The sequence below is a fragment of the Anomaloglossus baeobatrachus genome, chromosome 8, assembly GCF_048569485.1.
Source record: "Anomaloglossus baeobatrachus isolate aAnoBae1 chromosome 8, aAnoBae1.hap1, whole genome shotgun sequence".
In the NCBI taxonomy this organism is placed as follows: Eukaryota; Metazoa; Chordata; class Amphibia; order Anura; family Aromobatidae; genus Anomaloglossus; species Anomaloglossus baeobatrachus.
This window is the reverse complement of record NC_134360.1, coordinates 51,744,963-51,772,067: the sequence shown is the minus strand read 5'-3', so window position 1 is coordinate 51,772,067 and position 27,105 is coordinate 51,744,963. Positions and strand designations below refer to the sequence as shown.

The window sequence follows — 27,105 nt, the reverse complement described above, 5'->3', positions numbered from 1 at the left end:
ATTGTCTCCTGGTGGTGTGATGTTATATATGGAGGTTACATTGTCTCCTGGTGGTGTGATGTTATATATGGAGGTTACATTGTCTCCTGGTGGTGTGATGTTATATATGGAGGTTACATTGTCTCCTGGTGGTGTGATGTTATATATGGAGGTTACATTGTCTCCTGGTGGTGTGATGTGATATATGGAGGTTACATTGTCTCCTGGTGGTGTGATGTTATATATGGAGGTTACATTGTCTCCTGGTGGTGTGATGTGATATATGGAGGTTACATTGTGTCCTGGTGGTGTGATGTGATATATGGAGGTTACATTGTCTCCTGGTGGTGTGATGTTATATATGGAGGTTACATTGTCTCCTGGTGGTGTGATGTTATATATGGAGGTTACATTGTCTCCTGGTGGTGTGATGTTATATATGGAGGTTACATTGTCTCCTGGTGGTGTGATGTTATATATGGAGGTTACATTGTCTCCTGAGGGTGTGATGTTATATATGGAGGTTACATTGTCTCCTGGTGGTGTGATGTAATATATGGAGGTTATATTGTCTCCTGGTGGTGTGATGTTATATATGGAGGTTACATTGTGTCCTGGTGGTGTGATGTGATATATGGAGGTTACATTGTGTCCTGGTGGTGTGATGTGATATATGGAGGTTACATTGTCTCCTGGTGGTGTGATGTTATATATGGAGGTTACATTGTCTCCTGATGGTGTGATGTTATATATGGAGGTTACATTGTCTCCTGGTGGTGTGATGTTATATATGGAGGTTACATTGTCTCCTGGTGGTGTGATGTTATATATGGAGGTTACATTGTCTCCTGAGGGTGTGATGTTATATATGGAGGTTACATTGTCTCCTGGTGGTGTGATGTTATATATGGAGGTTACATTGTCTCCTGAGGGTGTGATGTTATATATGGAGGTTACATTGTGTCCTGGTGGTGTGATGTGATATATGGAGGTTACATTGTGTCCTGGTGGTGTGATGTGATATATGGAGGTTACATTGTCTCCTGGTGGTGTGATGTTATATATGGAGGTTACATTGTCTCCTGATGGTGTGATGTTATATATGGAGGTTACATTGTCTCCTGGTGGTGTGATGTTATATATGGAGGTTACATTGTCTCCTGGTGGTGTGATGTTATATATGGAGGTTACATTGTCTCCTGAGGGTGTGATGTTATATATGGAGGTTACATTGTCTCCTGGTGGTGTGATGTAATATATGGAGGTTATATTGTCTCCTGGTGGTGTGATGTTATATATGGAGGTTACATTGTGTCCTGGTGGTGTGATGTGATATATGGAGGTTACATTGTGTCCTGGTGGTGTGATGTGATATATGGAGGTTACATTGTCTCCTGGTGGTGTGATGTTATATATGGCGGTTACATTGTCTCCTGGTGGTGTGATGTTATATATGGAGGTTACATTGTCTCCTGGTGGTGTGATGTTATATATGGAGGTTACATTGTCTCCTGGTGGTGTGATGTGATATATGGAGGTTACATTGTCTCCTGGTGGTGTGATGTTATATATGGAGGTTACATTGTCTCCTGATGGTGTGATGTTATATATGGAGGTTACATTGTCTCCTGATGGTGTGATGTTATATATGGAGGTTACATTGTCTCCTGATGGTGTGATGTTATATATGGAGGTTACATTGTCTCCTGATGGTGTGATGTTATATATGGAGGTTATATTGTCTCCTGGTGGTGTGATGTTATATATGGAGGTTACATTGTCTCCTGATGGTGTGATGTTATATATGGAGGTTACATTGTCTCCTGATGGTGTGATGTTATATATGGAGGTTACATTGTCTCCTGATGGTGTGATGTGATATATGGAGGTTACATTGTCTCCTGATGGTGTGATGTTATATATGGAGGTTATATTGTCTCCTGGTGGTGTGATGTGATATATGGAGGTTACATTGTCTCCTGATGGTGTGATGTTATATATGGAGGTTACATTGTCTCCTGATGGTGTGATGTTATATATGGAGGTTATATTGTCTCCTGGTGGTGTGATGTTATATATGGAGGTTACATTGTGTCCTGGTGGTGTGATGTTATATATGGAGGTTACATTGTCTCCTGATGGTGTGATGTAATATATGGAGGTTACATTGTCTCCTGGTGGTGTGATGTGATATATGGAGGTTATATTGTCTCCTGGTGGTGTGATGTGATATATGGAGGTTACATTGTGTCCTGGTGGTGTGATGTTATATATGGAGGTTACATTGTCTCCTGGTGGTGTGATGTTATATATGGAGGTTACATTGTCTCCTGGTGGTGTGATGTTATATATGGAGGTTACATTGTCTCCTGGTGGTGTGATGTTATATATGGAGGTTACATTGTCTCCTGGTGGTGTGATGTTATATATGGAGGTTACATTGTCTCCTGGTGGTGTGATGTTATATATGGAGGTTACATTGTGCTCCTGGTGGTGTGATGTGATATATGGAGGTTACATTGTCTCCTGGTGGTGTGATGTGATATATGGAGGTTACATTGTCTCCTGGTGGTGTGATGTTATATATGGAGGTTACATTGTGTCCTGGTGGTGTGATGTTATATATGGAGGTTACATTGTCTCCTGGTGGTGTGATGTTATATATGGAGGTTACATTGTCTCCTGGTGGTGTGATGTTATATATGGAGGTTACATTGTCTCCTGATGGTGTGATGTTATATATGGAGGTTACATTGTCTCCTGGTGGTGTGATGTTATATATGGAGGTTACATTGTCTCCTGGTGGTGTGATGTTATATATGGAGGTTACATTGTCTCCTGGTGGTGTGATGTTATATATGGAGGTTACATTGTCTCCTGATGGTGTGATGTTATATATGGAGGTTACATTGTCTCCTGATGGTGTGATGTTATATATGGAGGTTACATTGTCTCCTGATGGTGTGATGTTATATATGGAGGTTACATTGTGTCCTGGTGGTGTGATGTTATATATGGAGGTTACATTGTGTCCTGATGGTGTGATGTTATATATGGAGGTTACATTGTCTCCTGGTGGTGTGATGTGATATATGGAGGTTACATTGTCTCCTGGTGGTGTGATGTTATATATGGAGGTTACATTGTGCTCCTGATGGTGTGATGTTATATATGGAGGTTACATTGTGCTCCTGATGGTGTGATGTGATATATGGAGGTTACATTGTCTCCTGGTGGTGTGATGTTATATATGGAGGTTACATTGTCTCCTGGTGGTGTGATGTTATATATGGAGGTTACATTGTGTCCTGGTGGTGTGATGTTATATATGGAGGTTACATTGTGTCCTGGTGGTGTGATGTTATATATGGAGGTTACATTGTCTCCTGGTGATGTGATGTTATATATGGAGGTTACATTGTCTCCTGGTGGTGTGATGTTATATATGGAGGTTACATTGTCTCCTGGTGGTGTGATGTTATATATGGAGGTTACATTGTCTCCTGATGGTGTGATGTTATATATGGAGGTTACATTGTCTCCTGATGGTGTGATGTGATATATGGAGGTTACATTGTCTCCTGATGGTGTGATGTTATATATGGAGGTTACATTGTCTCCTGGTGATGTGATGTTATATATGGAGGTTACATTGTCTCCTGGTGGTGTGATGTTATATATGGAGGTTACATTGTCTCCTGGTGGTGTGATGTTATATATGGAGGTTACATTGTCTCCTGATGGTGTGATGTTATATATGGAGGTTACATTGTGTCCTGGTGGTGTGATGTTATATATGGAGGTTACATTGTGTCCTGATGGTGTGATGTGATATATGGAGGTTACATTGTCTCCTGGTGGTGTGTTGTGATATATGGAGGTTACATTGTCTCCTGGTGGTGTGATGTGATATATGGAGGTTACATTGTGTCCTGATGGTGTGATGTGATATATGGAGGTTACATTGTCTCCTGGTGGTGTGATGTGATATATGGAGGTTACATTGTCTCCTGATGGTGTGATGTTATATATGGAGGTTACATTGTGTCCTGATGGTGTGATGTGATATATGGAGGTTACATTGTCTCCTGGTGGTGTGATGTTATATATGGAGGTTACATTGTGTCCTGGTGGTGTGATGTGATATATGAAGGTTAAATTGTGTCCTGGTTGTGTGATGTTATATATGGAGGTTACATTGTCTCCTGGTGGTGTGATGTGATATATGGAGGTTACATTGTCTCCTGGTGATGTGATGTTATATATGGAGGTTACATTGTCTCCTGATGGTGTGATGTTATATATGGAGGTTACATTGTGTCCTGATGGTGTGATGTTATATATGGAGGTTACATTGTGTCCTGGTGGTGTGATGTTATATATGGAGGTTACATTGTGTCCTGATGGTGTGATGTGATATATGGAGGTTACATTGTCTCCTGGTGGTGTGATGTGATATATGGAGGTTACATTGTGTCCTGGTGGTGTGATGTTATATATGGAGGTTACATTGTCTCCTGATGGTGTGATGTGATATATGGAGGTTACATTGTCTCCTGGTGGTGTGATGTGATATATGGAGGTTACATTGTGTCCTGGTGGTGTGATGTGATATATGGAGGTTACATTGTCTCCTGGTGGTGTGATGTTATATATGGAGGTTACATTGTCTCCTGGTGGTGTGATGTTATATATGGAGGTTACATTGTCTCCTGGTGGTGTGATGTGATATATGGAGGTTACATTGTCTCCTGGTGATGTGATGTTATATATGGAGGTTACATTGTCTCCTGATGGTGTGATGTTATATATGGAGGTTACATTGTGTCCTGGTGGTGTGATATGATATATGGAGGTTACATTGTCTCCTGGTGGTGTGATGTGATATATGGAGGTTACATTGTCTCCTGGTGGTGTGATGTTATATATGGAGGTTACATTGTGTCCTGGTGGTGTGATGTTATATATGGAGGTTACATTGTCTCCTGGTGGTGTGATGTGATATATGGAGGTTACATTGTCTCCTGGTGGTGTGATGTTATATATGGAGGTTACATTGTCTCCTGGTGGTGTGATGTTATATATGGAGGTTACATTGTCTCCTGGTGGTGTGATGTCATATATGGAGGTTACATTGTCTCCTGATGGTGTGATGTGATATATGGAGGTTACATTGTCTCCTGATGGTGTGATGTGATATATGGAGGTTACATTGTCTCCTGATGGTGTGATGTTATATATGGAGGTTACATTGTCTCCTGGTGGTGTGATGTGATATATGGAGGTTACATTGTGTCCTGGTGGTGTGATGTTATATATGGAGGTTACATTGTCTCCTGGTGGTGTGATGTTATATATGGAGGTTACATTGTCTCCTGGTGGTGTGATGTCATATATGGAGGTTACATTGTCTCCTGATGGTGTGATGTGATATATGGAGGTTACATTGTCTCCTGGTGGTGTGATGTTATATATGGAGGTTACATTGTCTCCTGGTGGTGTGATGTTATATATGGAGGTTACATTGTCTCCTGGTGGTGTGATGTGATATATGGAGGTTACATTGTCTCCTGGTGGTGTGATGTTATATATGGAGGTTACATTGTCTCCTGGTGGTGTGATGTTATATATGGAGGTTACATTGTCTCCTGGTGGTGTGATGTGATATATGGAGGTTACATTGTCTCCTGGTGGTGTGATGTTATATATGGAGGTTACATTGTCTCCTGGTGGTGTGATGTGATATATGGAGGTTACATTGTCTCCTGGTGGTGTGATGTTATATATGGAGGTTACATTGTGTCCTGGTGGTGTGATGTTATATATGGAGGTTACATTGTCTCCTGGTGGTGTGATGTGATATATGGAGGTTACATTGTCTCCTGGTGGTGTGATGTTATATATGGAGGTTACATTGTCTCCTGGTGGTGTGATGTTATATATGGAGGTTACATTGTGTCCTGGTGGTGTGATGTCATATATGGAGGTTACATTGTTTCCTGGTGGTGTGATGTCATATATGGAGGTTACATTGTCTCCTGATGGTGTGATGTGATATATGGAGGTTACATTGTCTCCTGGTGGTGTGATGTTATATATGGAGGTTACATTGTCTGCTGGTGGTGTGATGTTATATATGGAGGTTACATTGTCTCCTGATGGTGTGATGTTATATATGGAGGTTACATTGTCTCCTGGTCTTGTGATGTGATATATGATGGTTGACTTTTTGGTGACTCTTCATCTCCCGTCCTCTGCACAGAGCTGGTCTACGCCTGGATCTTTAATGAGTACCCGCCATTCGTGCAGCAAGACAACCGCAGATTTGTGTCACAGGTCACCGGGAATCTTTACATCGCCAAAGTGGAGCCGCCGGACTCCGGAAACTACACGTGTGTGGTGACAAATACAGTGACAAACACACGAGAGCTGGGGCCCAGCACACCGCTCACACTCCGGACGGACGGTATGGGCAGCACAACAATATTATGTTACTTTCTTCTCTTCCTTTTTACTTCTCTTAATGTATCCCACTCTTCATCTTCATCTTCATCGTGTCTCTCTGTGACCGCGTCTCCTCACCGTCCTTATGTCTACAGGAGTGATGGGAGAATACGAGCCAAAAATCGAGGTGCATTTCCCAGAAACTGTGGCCGCAGCAAAGGGCTCCACGGTCAAACTGGAATGTTTTGCACTGGGGAAGTAAGTCATGATGTATAAAGCTCTGATTATATATCTGCATGAACCAGGAGGCTCAGTCTGAGCATTAGCTCCACATAAAGGGAGATATTTCCAGAATATTGCCCACAAGCAGATGTCCTAATAGAATATATGGGCGGTACATGGCTTTATCCATTGTTATACATTGTATGATCCTGGGTGATACATTGTTTAATTCCAGGCGATACCTTATTTAATCTAGAATGATACACTGTATAATCTGTACATCCAAACAATGGAAGGAAGAAAAGTGTAATTCCCCCGCGCCACCTCCAGATTATGGCCGTCCCCTCCAACAACCTTTAGTGGACGCCATATTAGATGTCGTCTATATATCTTCTGGTCACTTTATATTTGTATCATCCCATAGTCCAGTTCCGACAATCACCTGGAGGAGGGCGGACGGTAAAGCCATATCCCGCAAAGTGCGGCGCCACCGATCCAGCGGAGTTTTGGAGATTCCGAACTTCCAGCAAGAAGACGCCGGCCCTTATGAATGTGTGGCGGAGAATACGAGGGGGAAGAACATGGTGCGAGGGCAGCTCACGTACTTTGGTATGACTAGGGCATAATAGAGACAATAACTCACAATATACATAACCGTTATTTACTGATTTATCAGTCCTGGACTCTTCCTCAATCATCTGAGGAAGCTGTCCGACAACCAATATGTTGGCCTGTAGAGTTGTCACTCACCTCCCATGCCTTTGAATGGTATAAATCCTGAATTATGCAATGACAGCAGGAGACAATACATCTCTGCTTCCATTCAGGAGCCAGGGAGGGCTAGTGGCAGACATATTGGTTACCCAACTTTCTCCGGATCAAATATAATATCTGGATAGTACAGGACGACTCCAACCGGTTCTCCTGTGATGTCCCTAATACAGAAATATCGGTGTGTTCCCCCTACAACTGTGAATTCTGTGCATTTTTATAAATGCAGAGAAATTGGACCCATATTGTAATGTCTTCTGCAGCTCCTCCTGCCTGGATCCAAAAAATCAACGATGCTCATATCGCCATCGAGGAAAACATATTATTAGAATGTAAAGCCAGCGGGCGACCAAAGCCGACATACACCTGGCTGAAAAATGGACAACGCCTGCAGAGCAAGGTAAGCAGTATCCTCAAAACTTAGCAGACAGTATTACATATGATAGAAATAGATACAATGTCTCTGTCGCTCATTCTTTTCTCTTCTTCAGGGCCGTCTCCAAATAGAGCATGGGAGTCTCACCATCACCTCCGTGAACAGCTCAGACTCAGGAATGTATCAGTGTTTAGCAGAAAACAAACATGGGACCATATACTCCAGCGCCGAGCTGCGTGTCATTGGTGAGTACACACTCATGTCTGATATTACGATACAGCTATAACAACTGGAATCATCTTTCTACAAATATGAATCTTCCTGATAAACATGCCATAATTTTCTGTATGTCCTGCATTAAGATGCTGCAGGTATGAGAGGTACCATAATGGGGTCAATTGTCAGGCCTCCATATCCATTCCTATGTCTTGCACTAAAATACTCTAGTTATGAGAGGGACCGTAATGGGGTCAATTGTCAGGCCTCCATATCCATTCCTATGCCCTGCACTAAAATACTCTAGTTATGAGAGGGACCATAATGGGGTCAATTGTCAGGCCTCCATATCCATTCCTATGCCCTGCACTAAAATACTCTAGTTATGAGAGGGACCATAATGGGGTCAATTGTCAGGCCTCCATATCCATTCCTATGCCCTGCACTAAAATACTCTAGTTATGAGAGGGACCATAATGGGGTCAATTGTCAGGCCTCCATATCCATTCCTATGCCCTGCACTAAAATACTCTAGTTATGAGAGGGACCATAATGGGGTCAATTGTCAGGCCTCCATATCCATTCCTATGCCCTGCACTAAAATACTCTAGTTATGAAAGGGACCATAATGGGGTCAATTGTCAGGCCTCCATATCCATTCCTGTGTCCTGCATTGATTTTAGAGCTGTCTGTGATGAAAACCACTGAGGCTAAAGGGGGCTTTACACGCAACGATATCACTAGCGATATGTCATTGGGGTCACGGAATTCATAACGCGCATCCGGCATCGTTAGCGACGTTGTTGCGTATGACACCTATGAGCGAGTGTTAACGATCAAAAATACTCACTTGATCGTTGGCACGTCGTTCATTTTCAAAAAATCATTGCTGGTGCTGGACGCAGGTTGTTCGTTGTTCCTGAGGCAGCACACATCGTTATGTGTGACACCCCGGGAACGACGAACAGCAGCGTTCCTGTGTCCTCCGGCAACAAGGTGGGCGTGTCTTTAATCCAGCTGGTCTCCGCCTCTCTGCTTCTATTGGCGGGCCGTTGTGTGACGTCGCTGTGACGCCGCACGAACCGCCCCCCTTAAAAAATAGGTTGTTTGCCGCCCACAGCGACGTCGCTAGGAAGGTAAGTATGTGTGACGCGTCCTAGTGATATTGTGCGCCACGGCAGCGATTTGCCCGTGATGCACAAACGATGGGGGCGGGTGCTTTCCGATGTCGCTGTGTGTAAAGCAGCCTTTAGACGAGAACAGCAGGGGTGCAAGTTATATGGGGTCAGAAATTGCTGGGTTCAAAAATTCATAATAACTACACCTTCTTTTCTTGTTTTAGCCGTGGGTCCTGACTTTTCTTCAGCCTTTGTTAGACGAGTTACCTTAGGAAAAGTCGGGGGCTTTGTCTTGATTGAGTGCAAACCTAGAGCTTCCCCTAAGCCCACCATCAACTGGAAGAAAGGAAGGGACTTGGTGCGGCCAAACACAAGGTGAGTTAAAGGAGCAAATGTTGCATGATACAATTTTAGCAAAAATAAGCTTGTCTACACCCAGGTCTGAGGTTACCATGAGTGGATGGAACCCAGGCAGTATGAAGACCCTCAGGTTGTAACTGGCACTGTGGGAGTCCTGGACACCATGTTTTCAGCCTCAGTTTTCTTTGAAATACAACATGAGAAGGGGACTTGGCGCTACTATCTATGGTGGGCTTCTATAATTTCCTGCTCTGAAGTTGGAGACCATCCATGGTTCTCTGGAGGAAGACCCTCAGGTTGTAACTGGCAAAGTAACGTTGTTTCCAGCCTCAGTTTTCTTGGAAATACTACATGAGAAGGGGACTTGGCGCTACTATCTATGGTGGGCTTGTATAATTTCCTGCACTGAAGTTGGAGACCATCCATGGTTCTCTGGAGGAAGACCCTCGTCGCCATGTACTCATCCCTTCATGGCCTTTCTGCTCTCACGCTAATGTATGGACTTTGGTTTTTAACGTAGAGGTCATTTCTCAACTTTCTCAATTTTCCAGAAACTCGATGTTCACTTGTAACTTGTTTTGTGCCATCTGCTGCTGTAATGTGACCATCTGCTGCAACAAGTCTACAAATGTTTTCACTGGAGCCACAGCTCTGAAGCTTCATCACTTAATAATATTCTTCTCCTCGGCAGCCCTGGATCAGTTTCAAACACGGGCCCTGTCCAATGTATGTCATCTCCTCCAGCCAAGGTCACCCGAGTTCAGGACATTATCGGGCCTCTGCATGTTGTCTCTGGAGATGAGAAAGACTGTAGCTCCAAAAAGAATTCTTAGCTACAGAAATTATCAAAAGTATTCACCCCCTCACGTTATATTTTCTAATGACAGTAATTCGAAGTGGAATGGATTTTTTTTTTTCTGAGTGGAGAACAAACAGTCAAGACTAAGGGTACCTTCACACTTAGCGATGCAGCAGCGATCCGACCAGCGATCTGACCTGGTCAGGATCGCTGCTGCATCGCTACATGGTCGCTGGTGAGCTGTCAAACAGGCAGATCTCATTAGCGACCACTGAACAGCCCCCAGCCAGCAGCGACGTGCAAGCGACGCTGCGCTTGCACGGAGCCGCCGACTGGAAGCTGCGGAGACTGGTAACTAAGGTAAACATCGGGTATGGTTACCCGATGTTTACATTAGCTACCAGCGCTGTGTGCAGAGAGCAGGGAGCCGCGCACACTGAGCGCTGGCTCCTTGCTCTCCTAGCTGCTGTACACATCGGGTTAATTAACCCGATGTGTACAGCAGCTACATGTGCAGAGAGCCGGAGCCGGCAGCACAGGCAGCGTGAGAGCTGCGGAGGCTGGTAACTAAGGTAAATATCGGGTAACCACCTTGGTTACCCGATGTTTATCTTGGTTACAAGCTTACCTCAGCTGTCAGACGCCGGCTCCTGCTCCCTGCTCGCTTCATTTGTCGCTCTCTCGCTGTCACACACAGCGATCTGTGTGTCACAGCAGGAGAGCGGCTTTGAAGAAAACGAACCAGGGCTGTGTGTAACGAGCAGCGATCTCGCAGCAGGGGCCAGATCGCTGCTCAGTGTCACACACAGCGAGATCGCTAATGAGGTCACTGCTGCGTCACAAAAAGCGTGACTCAGCAGCGATCTCGGCAGCGAGCTCGCTGTGTGTGAAGCACCCCTTATGTGAAGCACTGTTTGCAAAAGTATTCACCCCCTGGATCAGTTTCAAACACAAGCCCGTCCAGTGTATGTCATCTCCTCCAGCCAAGGTCACCCGAGTTCAAGACATTATCAGGCCTCTGCATGTTTTCTCTGGTGATGAGAAAGACTGTAGCTCCAAAAAGAATTCTTAGCTACAGAAATTATCAAAAGTATTCACCCCCTCATGTTACATTTTCTAATGACAGTAAGTCGAAGTGGAATGGATTTTTTTTTTTCTGAGTGGAGTACAAACAGTCAAGACTAATGTGAAGCACTGTTTGCAAAATTATTCACCCCCTTGGACTTATGATGTTATTTTCTATAATGACCTTGAATCACAGTGGATTATAATTAAAAGTTTCTGACTCTGAAGAGCAGAAAAAAACATGCATGACTATTGTTAAAGTAACTCATTGCAAAAGTCTTCATACCCTTTAATTTAATAATCTGGATTTAGACTGTTTCAATAGACATCTGTTCACTTGAGAAACAATTAGCAATGCAAAATATTAAAGGAGTTGTTTGGCTTACAAAGAAACATTTTTTACATGCTATGGGGGCAGTATTTTGCAGATGGACCATTGATTACAGTTAGAAGTGTGAAGTTCTTCATTTCTCCTGCAGGGGTGCTGCAGGGAAATTGAAAAGGTTCACCTATGGATTGGATTTGATCACTGCAGATCGTTATGTCATCAGTTTATGGTTGGGGTCCGTTATTTTTGGTGGATTGCTCTACAAGCCACTTTGTCTTCCTGCAAAGGGTAAAGGCGGCGAGGCAAGAAATAGGAAAAGGCAGAAATAAAATCGATTGTCCATAGAAGAAAAAGCTGTGATTTCCCATCTGATAAGAGGCGTCTGGAGTCATCCAAGTCTGACGAGGATGTATTATCCGCGGCTGATACAGGATTTAATACTCAGGAAGAAATTGCGCGCTTTAGCCAGGGACTTAATGGCGTTTATGTGCAGGCGATCCGCAGCTGTGACAGAATAGAGTCGGCGCAGCCGCTGCTGGGATTTGGCCGGGGATGAATGTCGGCTAATGTCTGTCATTTCAGCGCAGCTATTTCAGTCTCATTAGAAGCTCTCAGAGAATTTTTAGTTTCAGATGCATTTCCTGAAGCTCGCCAAACGGATCCAGCGCCGTCTGTAATTCCTATTAACCAGCTGAATGACTGGAGATTCATAGACTGCGCAGATAATGAAAACGTATGGACGATGGCCTGTACTTAACACACGGCGCTCAGCCGGCTCTGCTGCACGAGATTAAACCTAATGTGGTATCCTCGCAGAAAATGTAACATTCAAGTAAAAATATTTAATTGAAAACTCAATACTTTCTTTATATTCCTTTATGAGGATCAAAGAGCAGTTCTACTGGTACATGGGTCCAACTCCTGTGCATACCCATACAGTAACAGAAGATTTTGTATGTCTCCAGCCACCACTAGGGGGAGCTCCATGTATACAGAGATACATAATAAGATTCTGTCTGCAGTCACCACTAGGGGGAGCTCCCTGTATACAGAGATACATGATAAGATTCTGTCTGCAGCCACCACTAGGGGAGCTCCCTGTATACAGAGATACATGATAAGATCCTTCTGCAGCCACCACTAGGGGGAGCTCCCTGTATACAGAGATACATGATAGGATTCTGTCTACAGTCACCACTAGGGGGAGCTCCATATATATAGAGATACATGATAGGATTCTGTCTGCAGCCACCACTAGGGGGAGCTCCCTGTATACAGAGATACATGATAAGATTCTGTCTGCAGCCACCACTAGGGGGAGCTCCCTGTATACAGAGATACATGATAGGATTCTGTCTACAGTCACCACTAGGGGGAGCTCCCTGTATAAAGAGATACATAAGATTTTGTCTGCAGCCACCACTAGGGGGAGCTCCCTGTATACAGAGATACATGATAGGATTCTGTCTGCAGCAACCACTAGGGGGAGCTCCATATATATAGAGATACATGATAGGATTCTGTCTGCAGCCACCACTAGGGGGAGCTCCCTGTATACAGAGATACATGATAAGATCCTTCTGCAGCCACCACTAGGGGAAGCTCCCTGTATACAGAGATACCTGATAGGATTCTGTCTACAGTCACCACTAGGGGGAGCTCCCTGTATACAGAGATACATGATAAGATTCTGTCTACAGTCACCACTAGGGGGAGCTCCCTGTATACAGAGATTCTTGATAGGATTCTGTCTACAGTCACCACTAGGGGGAGCTCCCTGTATACAGAGATACATGATAAGGTTCTGTCTGCAGTCACCACTAGGGAGAGCTCCCTGTATACAGAGATACATGATAAGATTCTGTCTGCAGTCACCACTAGGGGGAGCTCCCTGTATACAGATACATGATAAGATTCTGTCTGCAGTCACCACTAGGGGGAGCTCCCTGTATACAGATACATGATAATATTCTGTCTGCAGTCACCACTAGGGGGAGTTGCCTGTATACAGAGATTCTTGATAAGATTCTGTCTGCAGCCACCACTAGGGGGAGCTCCCTGTATACAGAGATACATGATAAGATCCTTCTGCAGCCACCACTAGGGGGAGCTCCCTGTATATAGAGATACCTGATAGGATTCTGTCTACAGTCACCACTAGGGGGAGCTCCCTGTATACAGAGATACATGATAAGATTCTGTCTGCAGCCACCACTAGGGGGAGCTCCCTTTATACAGAGATACATGATAAGATTCTGTCTACAGTCACCACTAGGGAGAGCTCCCTGTATACAGAGATACATGATAAGGTTCTGTCTGCAGTCACCACTAGGAGAAGCTCCCTGTATACAGATACATGATAAGATTCTGTGTGCAGTCACCACTAGGGGGAGCTCCCGGTATACAGAGATACATGATAAGATTCTGTCTGCAGCCACCACTAGGGGGAGTTCCCTGTATACAGAGATTCTTGATAGGATTCTGTCTGCAGTCACCACTAGGGGGAGCTCCCTGTATACAGAGATACATAAGATTCTGTGTGCAGTCACCACTAGGGGGAGCTCCCTGTATACAGATACATGATAAGATTCTGTGTGCAGTCACCACTAGGGGGAGCTCCCTGTATACAGATACATGATAAGATTATGTCTGCAGCCTCCACTAGGGGGAGCTCCCTGTATACAGATACATGATAAGATTCTGTCTGCAGTCACCACTAGGGGGAGCTCCCTGTATACAGAGATTCTTGATAGGATTCTGTCTGCAGTCACCACTAGGGGGAGCTCCCTGTATACAGATACATGATAAGATTCTGTCTGCAGTCACCACTAGGGGGAGCTCCCTGTATACAGAGATTCTTGATGGGATTCTGTCTGCAGTCACCACTAGGGGGAGTGCACTACGTATATTTCTCTTTATAATTCTTTTTCAGGTAACTCATTAAATTTCATTATATATTTGTTGGTGTTTTGTAGAATTGCAATCTTGGATGACGGAAGTTTGAAGATTTCTAACCTTACCAAGGCAGATGCTGGGAGTTATACATGTACAGCCACCAATCACTTCGGCACTGCCAGCAGCACAGGAACTTTGGTGGTGAAGGGTGAGCGATGCTTCTTCTTGAAAATCCCTTTGTTAGAAGGGTTCTCCTATATCAAACTCATCATGGCGTGTCGGCTGCTTAGACCCTCAGTGATTACAGACATGTTAGGTTCTCCAAAAAAAGATACGCTTTTTGTATCTGCTTTTCACTGCCATTGCCGATAAGATCCCACCAATTCCACTTTGTCTGCACCTTAGATCCCACACAGGTTTTGGTGCCTCCTTCCAGTATGGATGTCACAGTAGGAGAGAGCATCGTGCTGCCCTGTCAGGTCTCTCATGACCACTCCCTGGACATCTCCTTCTCCTGGGTCTTCAATGGACAACTGATTGACTTCCAAAAAGATGGAGAACACTTTGAACGAGTTGGAGGAGTAAGTATTGCTTCCCCTGGAGTGTTCACTATTAGGAGCCTGTGCTCCGTCTGTTCTGGGCACAGCCGAGATATTCTTCTGCTTTTATCTCTGTGTGGAGGGGGTGACCTCAGAGATGTTTCTGATTTGTTTTTTCATGTTTCCGAGCTGTTCTTATCATTTTTTTTTCTTCTGCAGCAAGACTCTGCTGGCGACTTAATGATAAGGAGCATTCAGCTGAAGCATGCTGGGAAATACATCTGCCTAGTGCACACCAGTGTAGATAAATTGTCCGCAGGAGCTGATCTCATCGTCAGAGGTACAGATGAAGTTAACTTGCTACTGAAAGTCAATATAACTATTGTTTTCTAATGGAAACTTCATCCAGAAACAGAAAATATGATTTAACTTTTTAATAATCTCCTGTTATCCCGCACCCACATATTATCATGTCAGTGGTCTCCAACAGAGCTAAAATGTGTAAGCATCTATTCCCCCTCATAGGGTTCATCCTGCTACCAATCATGAAAGGGACCGCAATGGGGTCATGTGTCATCTCTCAATCCAGCTCCTTGTTTCTGCTCATGTCTGAAGGACTGAGGAGGACTCTACAGACATTTCTACACACATCTATTCCCACTCATAGGATCCATCCTGCTACCAATCATGAGAGGGACCTCAATGGGGTCATTTGTCATCCCTCAATCCAGCTCCTTGTTTCTGCTCATGTCTGAAGGACTGAGGAGGACTCTACAGACATTTCTACACACATCTATTCCCACTCATAGGATCCATCCTGCTACCAATCATGAGAGGGACCTCAATGGGGTCATGTGTCATCTCTCAATCCAGCTCCTTGTTTCTGCTCATGTCTGAAGGACTGAGGAGGACTCTACAGACATTTCTACACACATCTATTCCCACTCATAGGATCCATCCTGCTACCAATCATGAGAGGGACCGCAATGGGGTCATGTGTCATCCCTCAATCCAGCGCCTTGTTTCTGCTCATGTCTGAAGGACCGCGGAAGACTCTACTGACATTTCTAGACCTTCAGGAGTAATTTGTTGATACAGGCCAGGCAGGGCTCCAGGTTTTTGGGGGCCCCCCCGGTGAAAGAGTCTTAGTGGGCCCCATACAGACACAGACACACAGATACGTACACCTACGGACATGCCTACATATACATATTTAAAGACAATTTCACAATAAAGCATATAAATATATGACATAACTCTATACACTGTCATATACACTGACATACATAGATACACACATCACACATGCACATACAGACACATTAGAGATTTAATTTGGGGAAGCCAGCAGCAGCCTCACTCACCTCCCCCCGCTTGTCTCCCATCCATCTCCTCCAGGCAGTGGCAGTGACGCACTGATTTGTGACTATCACTAACAGACATAGCCACCCACAGTGCACACTGATGCTGCTATATATACATCACAGGAGAGGCTGGGGACATACTCATTACTGGGGGTCATACACATTACTGGGTAGGGGGGCAAACAGCAATGGGGGCATACAGTTCTGTGGTGGGGGAACATACAGCCAAGGGGTGAACATACAGCTCTGGGGATATAAGCACTGGGATGAAGGGACATACAGCTCTGGGCGGTATACAGCACTGGGGTGGTGGGGACATATAGCTCTGTAGGGCTATATAGTACTAGTGTTGGGGACATACAGCAGTGGTGTGGGGGGTCATACAGCTCTGGGGGTTATACAGCACTAGGGTAGGGGGCATACAGCTCTTGGGTGGTATACAGCACTAGGGTGGGGGGCATGCAGCTCTGGGGTGATACACAGCACTAGGGTGGGGGGCATACAGCTCTGGGGAGGAATACAGCACTAGGGTGGGGGGAGCATACAGCTCGATGCTGGCGGGATGTTGGCAGTGCTGCAGCTCCTCTCTCTTCATCTGTGAGACGGGAGCACAGTGCAGGCTACCTAGCTCCGCCCACAGATGAACTTTAATGACCCTGCACACAGCATTTAGCAGTGAGCGCTGCATGCAAGTGTGGATTTAAAAGATCGGCAGCCAGGAAAGTGCGGCTGCCGACCTGAACACTGCGGTCCCCGGAAATCAGTCCATGGACTGTAGAATACATCACCGCCTCGGCCAACGGTGAGCGGGCCCCCCTGGCAGTCCAGGGCCCCGGCACTTGCCTCTGTGCACTGGGTGCTGACACTGGCCCTGAGGCCCGGATAGGAACTAAAGTTAAAATTGGAGATGTTCTTGACCTTTACCAATATCATGTCACTTTAAGTGGCTCAGGAGGGTCGTCAGCATTGTAGACACATGATAGCTATATAGGCCTGGATTTTAGGCTTTAAAATTCTGAAATTCTCCACTTAAAGACAGGTGTTTTGTTTGTAGCTGGAGTACTCCTTTAACCCAGCCACTACTATGCCAACTGCCAACGTATCCATCAGTGACACTTCCATATAGCATGTCTTTATGTCCAACTTGTAAATTACCCATCAGGGTGAGGGGCTAGACTATATGGTGGGGCTAATAATCTGTGCATGTTTTCTGAAGGACCCCCGGGACCACCAGATGCTCTCACAGTGGAAGAAATCACAGATACTACCGCCCAATTATCCTGGATGCCAGGAGTGGACAATCACAGCCCCATCACCATGTATGTGGTCCAGGCTCGGACGCCATTCTCGGTGGGCTGGCAAGCCGTCAGTACAGGTGAGAGCCATTCCTTAAGTTCTACCACTCATTCTATTGTCCCCCACCTGAAATTGCTGATAACAGAGAATGATAGATTGTATTTGTGCCGCCCCGGTGCAGACCGGGGTGCTCGGATCTGGGGTGGTCGTGGCTCGAGGGGTCCGGACCCGGGCTCAGCAGACACTCCGACCCTTGAAAAGGGATTATTTACAGGGGAGAAGTTCGTGACGCCACCTGCGGGTGGCAGTAATGGGAGTACCGCCGCTGCTGGAGGGAGTACCGGGGCAGATGGTGGGGAGCAGCAAGGTTTCAGTCCCTCCGCAGGTAGGGAAGGCCCCGGGCTCAGGGTGTTGGTAGTTATTTGGGAGAGCAGGGTGCACGGGACCAGGGTACTCACTGTGGGTAGTCGTGGTGCAGGATGAGGATTATAAAGCAGACACTCACGCTGAAGATAAACCAAAGTCTCTGTGTATCACTGTCACTGCCAGGAGCCCGTCCAGGTGTCCGCTCCCACCGGTGTCACTGGGTAATCCGGAGCCGCCTCCATGCACAAGTTAGTTCTCTGTTGAGTCCCCTTGGTTTGAAGCTGTTGGGGCCCTACTCACTATGTCTAGTGTAGCTGTGCTCTTGATGGCTGGCACTTGGGATTTTAGTGGGCCGCTTTACTGGAAAGCGCTATCCCCTGCGGCGTGCTGTCGCCTTCAATCTCTGAGCTCCTAGGGAAGTTCATGAAGAGACTCTCCCTCCCAGGTTAATTATCAGGACATTGAACCGACTTCTGACCTAGGGTCCTGTACCCCGTCGTGCTCGGTACTGGTCAGTTCTTTTGGGTTTCTGATGCCGACAGTCCTCCTAGATTATGTCCGTCGCACCCTTCCAATGTCTCTGTCACCGGTCCCCAACTCCTCTGATCCCGGACCACCGTCTGCGAACCAACCTTGGTCTAGCTTCTACTACTCCAACTCCTCACTCTTTGAGGGCCCTCACTCAACTCCTGTACTTTCTTCCCACCAGTCTGCCTGACCCCTAGGTGCGTGGCCTTATTCCCACTTAACCAACCCACTGGTGTGTGACAGGTCATGATGTGAGGTGTGATTGGGATTTGTGCTGATGGTAGTGACACCGGTTTATAGGAACCTAGAACCATAGGGGGGTAGGTCCTGCACCCTGGGTAACGATTGCAGTACCCTGTGGCACCCTGATATACTCAGGGGCGCCACATATTCATCTCTCTAACCGGCAGCTGATAACAGCGAGCAATAAATAAAACTAATTGGGATACATATATTTGTGTTACTGTAGTGCCTGAGATTGTGGATGGCCGATCCTTCACAGCCACTGTGGTCGGTCTGAGTCCGTGGGTTGAGTATGAATTCCGCGTTATCGCCATCAACCAGATCGGAATTGGAGAGCCCAGCCCCCCGTCCGACAAGAGGAGAACAGAAGAAGCCCGTGAGTAGCGCCTGTTAATATGGCAATATGGTCACTGGCTTCAGAGGGTTATTATAGAGATATAATTGACGGCATCTTGGCGAGCGCGCGTTCTATAATGTCAAAGGCAGCCGGCGCATGCTGGGAGATGGCAGCCGGATAAGTAAGTCCAGTGCAGCTTTGATGTCTGTCTGAATGAAGGTTTACAATGGAGGAGATAACCTTGAACAAGCAGCAACATCTGCAAATCTGCGAGAAATCACAAGATCAAACACGAGCACAATAGCAAGAAAATGAGAATATGAAAATCTGGACACCGTACATGAGGATTTATAAAGGAACAGCCCCAAACTATTGCACAATCGTGGCCAAAAGTTTTGAGACTGACATGATTTTCCCATTTTACTGCTTTGTTTTTTTTATAGGAGCAATTTGCTTTAACTCTAGATGGTTATGAAGAGCGATCAGATGAATTGCAAAGTAAATTCTTACCTAACAGTAACTGGAAGAGGTTGACCGCTACCTTTTTTAGGATGGCCCATTTTTAGGATAAACCATCAATGTTACTCTTGGAACCCCCGCCGATCAGCTGTTACCGGCACCATCCGTAAGTTCTCAGCTGTTGCCGGAACACCAAGAAAATTAAAGAAAAGACAGAGCGGCTGTGTTTCAGTAGCATCCGAGAACTTCTGGCCATCACCAGTAACAGCTGATTGACGGAGGTTCCAGGTGTCCCACCCCCAGCGATCAGATATATTGATGACCTGTTAATAAGAAATAGTAGTGGCCAACCTCTTTAATCTTAAAAATCATTTCAACTGGATTTTAGCGCTGCCATAAAAATGTCCTGCTTACATAATTTCTGTGATCTTCTCGTTATCTGAGGAGAAAGTGTTAACAAGGACAAGGCAGCTGATATCACTCTGTCAAGCTGATTGAATTAAAAGAGCAGACTACATACTTTATAATGGTGTTGTTGGTCAAAACCATCATCATCTTCTGTTAACTATGGTTACCTCCAAGGGAACATGTGCAGTCATAATTGGGGGTTTTACAAGCAAGGACATTGCTGCTTGTAAATAAACCATTTATCTGATTATCAAAAACTTCAAAGATAGAGGTTTAATTGCTGTGAAGAAGGATTGAGGGCTCCCAAGAAAGTCCAGCAAGTGCCAGGACAGTCTCCTAAAGAGGGTTCAGCTGTATGAATGCATGAAAAGGGTTTTACAAGCAAGGACATTGCTGCTTGTAAAGAAACCACTTATCTGATCATCAAGAATTTCAAAGACAGAGGTTTAATTGCTGTGAAGAGGGATTGAAGACACCCAAGAAAGTTCAGCAAGTGCCATGACAGTCTCCTAAAGAAGGTTCACCTGTAGCATTGCATGAAAAGAGTTTTACAAGCAAGGACATTGCTACTTGTAAATAAACCACTCATCTGATCATCAAGAACTTCAAAGATAGTGGTTCAATTGCTGTGAAGAAGGATTGAGGGCACCCAAAAACGTCCAGAAAGTGCCAGGACAGTCTACTAAAGAGGATTCAGCTGTAGGATTGCCTGAAAATGACATTGCTGCTTGTAAATAAACCACTTATCCGATCATCAAGAACTTCAAAGATAGTGGTTCAATTGCTGTGAAGAAGAATTGAGGGCACCCAAGAAAGTCCAGCAATGCCAGGACAGCCTCCTAAAGAAGGTTCAGCTGTAGGATTGCATGAAAAGGGTTTTACAAGCAAGGACATTGCTGCTTGTAAATAAACCAATTATCCAATAATCAAGAACTTCAAAGATAGAGGTTAAAATGCTGTGATGAGGGATTGAAGACACCCAAAAAAGTTCAGCAAGTGCCATGACAGTCTCCTAAAGAAGGTTCACCTGTTGCATTGCATGAAAAGAGTTTTACAAGCAAGGACATTGCTACTTGTAAATAAACCACTCATCTGATCATCAAGAACTTCAAAGATAGTAGTTCAATTCTTGTGAAGAAGGATTGAGGGCACCCAAGAAAGTCCAGCAATGCCAGGACAGCCTCCTAAAGAAGGTTCAGCTGTAGGATTGCATAAAAAGGGTTTTACAAGCAAGGACATTGCTGCTTGTAAATAAACCACTTATCCGATAATCAAGAACTTCAAAGATAGAGGTTAAAATGCTGTGAAGAAGGATTGAGGGCACCCAAGAACATCCAGCAAGTACCAGGACAGTCTCCCAAAAAAGGTTCAGCTGTAGGATTAGATCAATACCAGCGCAGAGCTTTTAGCTATGACTGGTTTGGAGATTTTCTGTTCTTCAGGCTACGTTCACTCAGTTGTATTTTTGATCCAAGAAATTGCAGCACTTGAACCAGTGTTATTCAGTCACACTGTTCAGATGACCGTTTTTCCACACACTGAATGTTCTCTGTATTTCGTATAAGACTCACCAATTCATCTCTGAGTGCACAAACAAACTCAGATCCCATATGGATTAATCGTATACCATCCGATTTTTACTTACTGATACATTGAAATTTTTTAACATAGCAAACTGTATTTGGGCTTGTACATTTTTAGATGTATAAAAACAGATGCCATAAAGATGACAATCTAGATGAAATATCGTCATTCATTTTATTTTTTGATGAAAATCAAATGATTCATTCTATGGTCATGTGAACAATTCTTTATCCTGGAGGGAAAAGAGCAAAAACAGCAGAAAAAAGGCAAAAGCTGCAATATCATTTCCTACCACTAGATGGCAGCAGTGTTTACTAGTGAGTTTCTATCTATAATAGTATGGGGCTCAGGTCTCCCAAGAATAAAGTGACCCCCAGTGAAGACCCCTGCGATCTGCGACCATCAGAACCAGAAAATCAGTATTTAGCTACAAGTGAAAGGAGACATTATAGGCCATCATTGAAATCTGCAGCCGCCTATTAGTCACTCTTCCCTGATGTTGATTGTGGTTTACAAGAAGGTCCTGATTTTGGGACCCCTTCCATAATGTGGGACCTATTCCATAATATGGGACCTCTTCCATAATGTGGGACCCCTTCCATAATGTGGGACCCCTTCCATAATGTGGGACCCATTCCATAATGTGGGACCCATTCCATAATGTGGGACCTCTTCCATAATGTGGGACCCCTTCCATAATGTGGGACCTCTTCCATAATGTGGGACCCCTTCCATAATGTGGAACCTCTTCCATAATGTGGGACCCCTTCCATAATGTGGGACCCCTTCCATAATGTGGGACCCCTTCCATAATGTGGGACCCCTTCCATAATGTGGGACTTCTTCCATAATGTGGGACCTCTTCCATTATGTGGGACCCCTTCCATAATGTGGAACCTCTTCCATAATGTGGGACCCCTTCCATAATGTGGGACCTCTTCCATAATGTGGGACCCCTTCCATAATGTGGAACCTCTTCCATAATGTGGGACCCCTTCCATAATGTGGGACCTCTTCCATAATGTGGGACCCCTTCCATAATGTGGAACCTCTTCCATAATGTGGGACCCCTTCCATAATGTGGGACCTCTTCCATAATGTGGGACCCCTTCCATAATGTGGGACTCCTTCCATAATGTGGGACCCCTTCCATAATGCGGGACCTCTTCCATAATGTGGGACCCCTTCCATAATGCGGGACCTCTTCCATAATTTGGGACCCCTTCCATAATATGGGACCTCTTCCATAATGTGGGACCCCTTCCATAATGTGGGACCTCTTCCATAATGTGGGACCTCTTCCATAATTTGGGACCCCTTCCATAATGTGGGACCCCTTCCATAATTTGGGACCCCTTCCATAATGTGGGACCTCTTCCATAATGTGGGACCCCTCCATAATGTGGGACCCCTTCCATAATGTGGGACCTCTTCAATAATGTGGGACCCCTTCCATAATGTGGGACCCCTTCCAAAATGTGGGACCCCTTCCATAATGTGGGACCCCTTCCATAATGTGGGACCTCTTCCATAATGTAGGACCTCTTCCATAATGTGGGACCCCTACCATAATGTGGGACCCCTTCCATAATGTGGGACCTCTCCCCTAATGTGGGACCCCTCCATAATGTGGGACCCCTTCCATCTAATTAATTGTTTTATTTATATATCGCCACCATATTAAAATACACAACATATTATAATATGAAGGGTATATCCGCTGCACTACAAGTCCCAGGCTCCGGTATCCCCCTCCTCTTACTTGTCCTAGTCTCTCCTCTCTGGCAGTTCCCGAGGTGACGCCTGCGAATGTCAGCGGTGGTGGTGGGAGCAAGAGCGAGCTGGTCATCACATGGGAGGTGAGCGCTGCTGGTTCTCCTGGACGCAAGGGCATCCAGCCACCAGGGGTTAGGGTGCAGTGACATTTATCTATATGCCCCATGGTTTTATCTGAATCCCCCATCTCTGTGATCAGTGGGGGCTACATAGACTATATGTCCCAAAATCTACACGTCGCATTATATATCCATACAGAACCCATATCTATCCCATGTATAACCCTGAAACTCATGGTCCCCTATATATCCCCCCTAAAGCATATATTCCTCTCATACCCACATTCCCCCATATATGCCCTTGGAACCCATGTTCTCTTATACACTCAACTGGGACCTATATTTCCCTATATATTCCCCTAGGGCTCATATTTTGTCCCACATATACAATATGACCCAATAATCACACAGCACATCATATATCCCTATAAGACCGATATTCCCATATATATCTCTGTGCCTCCCCCGTGCCAGCAGCCGGGCTGCTCGGATCCGGGATCTTAGTGGCTCGGACCCGGGGGTCGTGCGGCCACTCAAATGAACGGGGGATTTTATAGAGTTTGTGACGCCACCCGTGGTATGTGGTAATTAGGAGTACCACCGCTGCAGTTGGGAGAACCCGGGGATGATGGAATGGGGCAGCCAGGTGTTGTGACCCTCCACGGGTAGGGGGAATACCCCGGGACTCAATGAGGGGATGCAGGGGTCACTTTCGTACTCACTCAGTCCATTAAGCAGACACCGACAACTGGTAAACCAAGTCTCTGGACACCGATGCCGCTGAGGGGAGCTTAGTTCGGGTACAGTCCCCAATGGTGCTGCCTGGTGATCCGTGACCTGCCTCCTGGCACTAAGTTTACTTCTTTGGTGGTCCCAGTAGTGTTAAACTTGCCGGGTTTTGCTCCCCACTATGGCTAAGTGTGTGAGCTTGCTCTCAGGGCTCACGCTTATGATTTTCTGCACCCTTTTGGATTGGAAAGTCCTATCCCCCTCGTTGCACTAGTGCCCCGATTTTGGAGCTGGTGGAGGACGAATCTTGAAGGCTCCGTTCTCCGCGGGTAAATTTTCGGGTTGCCTGAAGCTACTCCCCGACCTAGGGTCCACGTACCCCGTCGTGCCTTGGTTCCAACCCGTTGATGGTGCAAGGCTGATGGCTGTCCTCCTCGACAGATCCATGCCCCTTGCCCCAATCCCCTGCGACTGAGGGTCCAACTCCTCTAGGCCCAGACCACCCTCTGCCACCTAGATTGTTTCCCAGGAGCCCCGCTCCCGACCTACTCTCACTTTCACTACTAGACTCTTCTCTTGACACTCCTCACCTCCTCTCCCCAACCCCCCCCAGGCGGACGACTCTATTCCACTCAAGCCGTCCACTGGTGTGTCTGGTGGCTGTGGTGCAGAGTGTATCCAGGATTTGATTAGCTGATGTAGGCAACACCATGTAGTTAGGAACCCAATACCAAGAAGGAGGTGGATACTGCACGGGAGGGCAGATTGTGCAATACCCTATGACGACCCGATAGTCCAGGGGCGTCACATCTCCATGGCCCCATAATCTCCTATATATTTTGCCTAGAACCTAACATTGCCTTTATTTACCAATCACCAATATACTCCATATCCCCCCCCATATATCCCCCCCAAGGCTCATCTTTGCCCTATATTTATTCCCCTAGGACCAATTTATGTGACATGTGACTGTGATCGCCGGGGTCTCCCTTCTCCACACATCTTATATTGTGTCTTTCCAGCCTGTGCCGGAGGAGTTCCAGAATGGCGGAGGGTTCGGCTACGTGGTGGCATTCCGGCCTTTCGGGACCATTAGCTGGATGCAGACAGTGGTGGCGTCAGCAGACTCCTCGCGCTACATTTACCGGAATGAGAGTCTTCCATCATTCTCTCCTTATGAGGTGAAGGTCGGAGTCTTCAACAACAGAGGAGAGGGTCCCTTCAGCCCCCTGACCGTGGTGTACACAGCGGAGGAAGGTAAGAGCCCGGGTCACAAAGAGGGAGCGCTGCTCCGGGGCGGGTGACTGCAGCTGAATGTCCTATGGTTACATTATATCGTCACAGAATGTTTCTACTCTTATATTACATGGTCATATCCCGCTACATATCATTATATTGTCACATTATTATACTCCAGTGTTATATGACATTATATTACAGTTACATTATACTCTTACATTGCATTATATCACATCTATACAATTATACTCATACGCTGCATTACATTATAATATTCAGTGTTTTGAAAAAATATTCATACCCCATGACTTTTCCCACATTTTCTCATTACACCCACAAATTTAAATTTATTTTATTGGGATTTTATACGATATACCAACACTAGGTAGTAAGTATTTATGATGTGTAAAGGAAATGATCCATGGTCTTCTATAAAAACTTGAAAAATATAAATGTGAAAATTGTGACGTGCATTTGTATTCATCCCCTTGTAGTCTGATGCCCCTAAATAAAGTCCAGAGTGACCAATTACCTCCAGAAGTCACCTAATTAGTAAATTGAGTCCACCTGTGTGTGATGTATTCTCAGTATAACTACAGCTGTTCTGTGAGGTTTGTTGGAGATCAGACAGCACCATGAGAACCAAGGAACACACCAGACAGGTCAGGGATAAAGTTGTGGAGAAGAGTAAAGCAGGGTTAGCTTCTAAAAAAAATATCCCAAGCTCTGAATATCTCATGGAGCACTGGACAATTCATAACTGAAAAATGCAAGGAGTATTGCACAACTGCAAACCTACCAAGACATGGCCGTCCACCTAAATGGACATCCTAAGCATATAGAGTACTAATTATAGAAGGAGCCAAGAGGCCCATGGTCACTCTGGAGGAGTTGCAGAGATCCAGGCTCATGGGGAAAATCTGTCCACAGGACAACTATTAATCATATACTCCACAAATCTGGCCTTATGGAAGAGTGGCAAGAAGAAAGATATATCCAAAAACAAGACATAAGAAGTCCCCAGCTGTATTTTGCAAAAAGCCATATAGTGAACAAAGCTAAGATCTAGAAGAAGGTGCTCTGGTCAGATGAGACCAAAATAGAACTTTTTGGGTTACATCCAAAACACTATGTGTGATAGAAAATGAATCCAGTAAACACCCTCCCCACCGTCACACATGGTGGTGGCAGCATCCTGCTGTGGGAAGGCTTTTCTTCAGCAAGGGCAGGGAAGCTGGTCAGGCTTGAATGGAAGATGAATTTAGCTAAATACAGGACAATCCTGGAGGGAAACCTGTTAGTGGCTGTAAAAGACTTGAGACTGAGGCATAGGTTAAGCTTCCAGCAGGACAATGATCCTAAACATCCTGCCAGATCTACAATGAAAGAAAGGTTTAGATCAAAGCATATTCATGTGTGTGAATGGCCCGGTCACTTTCCAGACCGAAATCCCATTGAGAATCTGTGACAAGACGGGAAAATTGCTGATCACAGACGTCTCCATCCAATCTCACTGAGCGAGAGCTCGGGGGCAAAGGATAAGAAGGGGCAAAAATAAATATTATATTATAATATTATTATAAAAATGTCACCTCCAGATGTGCA

At 45.3% G+C, this 27,105-nt stretch overlaps 1 protein-coding gene across 5 annotated transcripts in view; it reads left to right on the top strand.

Moving 5' to 3' along the window:
- LOC142249759 (contactin-4-like) overlaps positions 1-27,105 on the top strand; it is a 231,553-nt gene that overhangs the window by 194,484 nt on the left and 9,964 nt on the right. For all 5 annotated transcript variants that reach the window (XM_075321618.1, XM_075321616.1, XM_075321613.1 and 2 more), the window contains 13 exons: positions 6,242-6,445; positions 6,579-6,681; positions 7,070-7,254; positions 7,680-7,816; positions 7,908-8,037; positions 9,351-9,501; positions 14,654-14,781; positions 14,979-15,154; positions 15,332-15,452; positions 17,693-17,851; positions 19,136-19,285; positions 23,486-23,556; positions 25,284-25,518. In XM_075321618.1, coding sequence (XP_075177733.1) covers positions 6,242-6,445; positions 6,579-6,681; positions 7,070-7,254; positions 7,680-7,816; positions 7,908-8,037; positions 9,351-9,501; positions 14,654-14,781; positions 14,979-15,154; positions 15,332-15,452; positions 17,693-17,851; positions 19,136-19,285; positions 23,486-23,556; positions 25,284-25,518 — 1,950 coding nt within the window. The remainder of the gene's footprint in view (positions 1-6,241; positions 6,446-6,578; positions 6,682-7,069; positions 7,255-7,679; positions 7,817-7,907; positions 8,038-9,350; positions 9,502-14,653; positions 14,782-14,978; positions 15,155-15,331; positions 15,453-17,692; positions 17,852-19,135; positions 19,286-23,485; positions 23,557-25,283; positions 25,519-27,105) is intronic.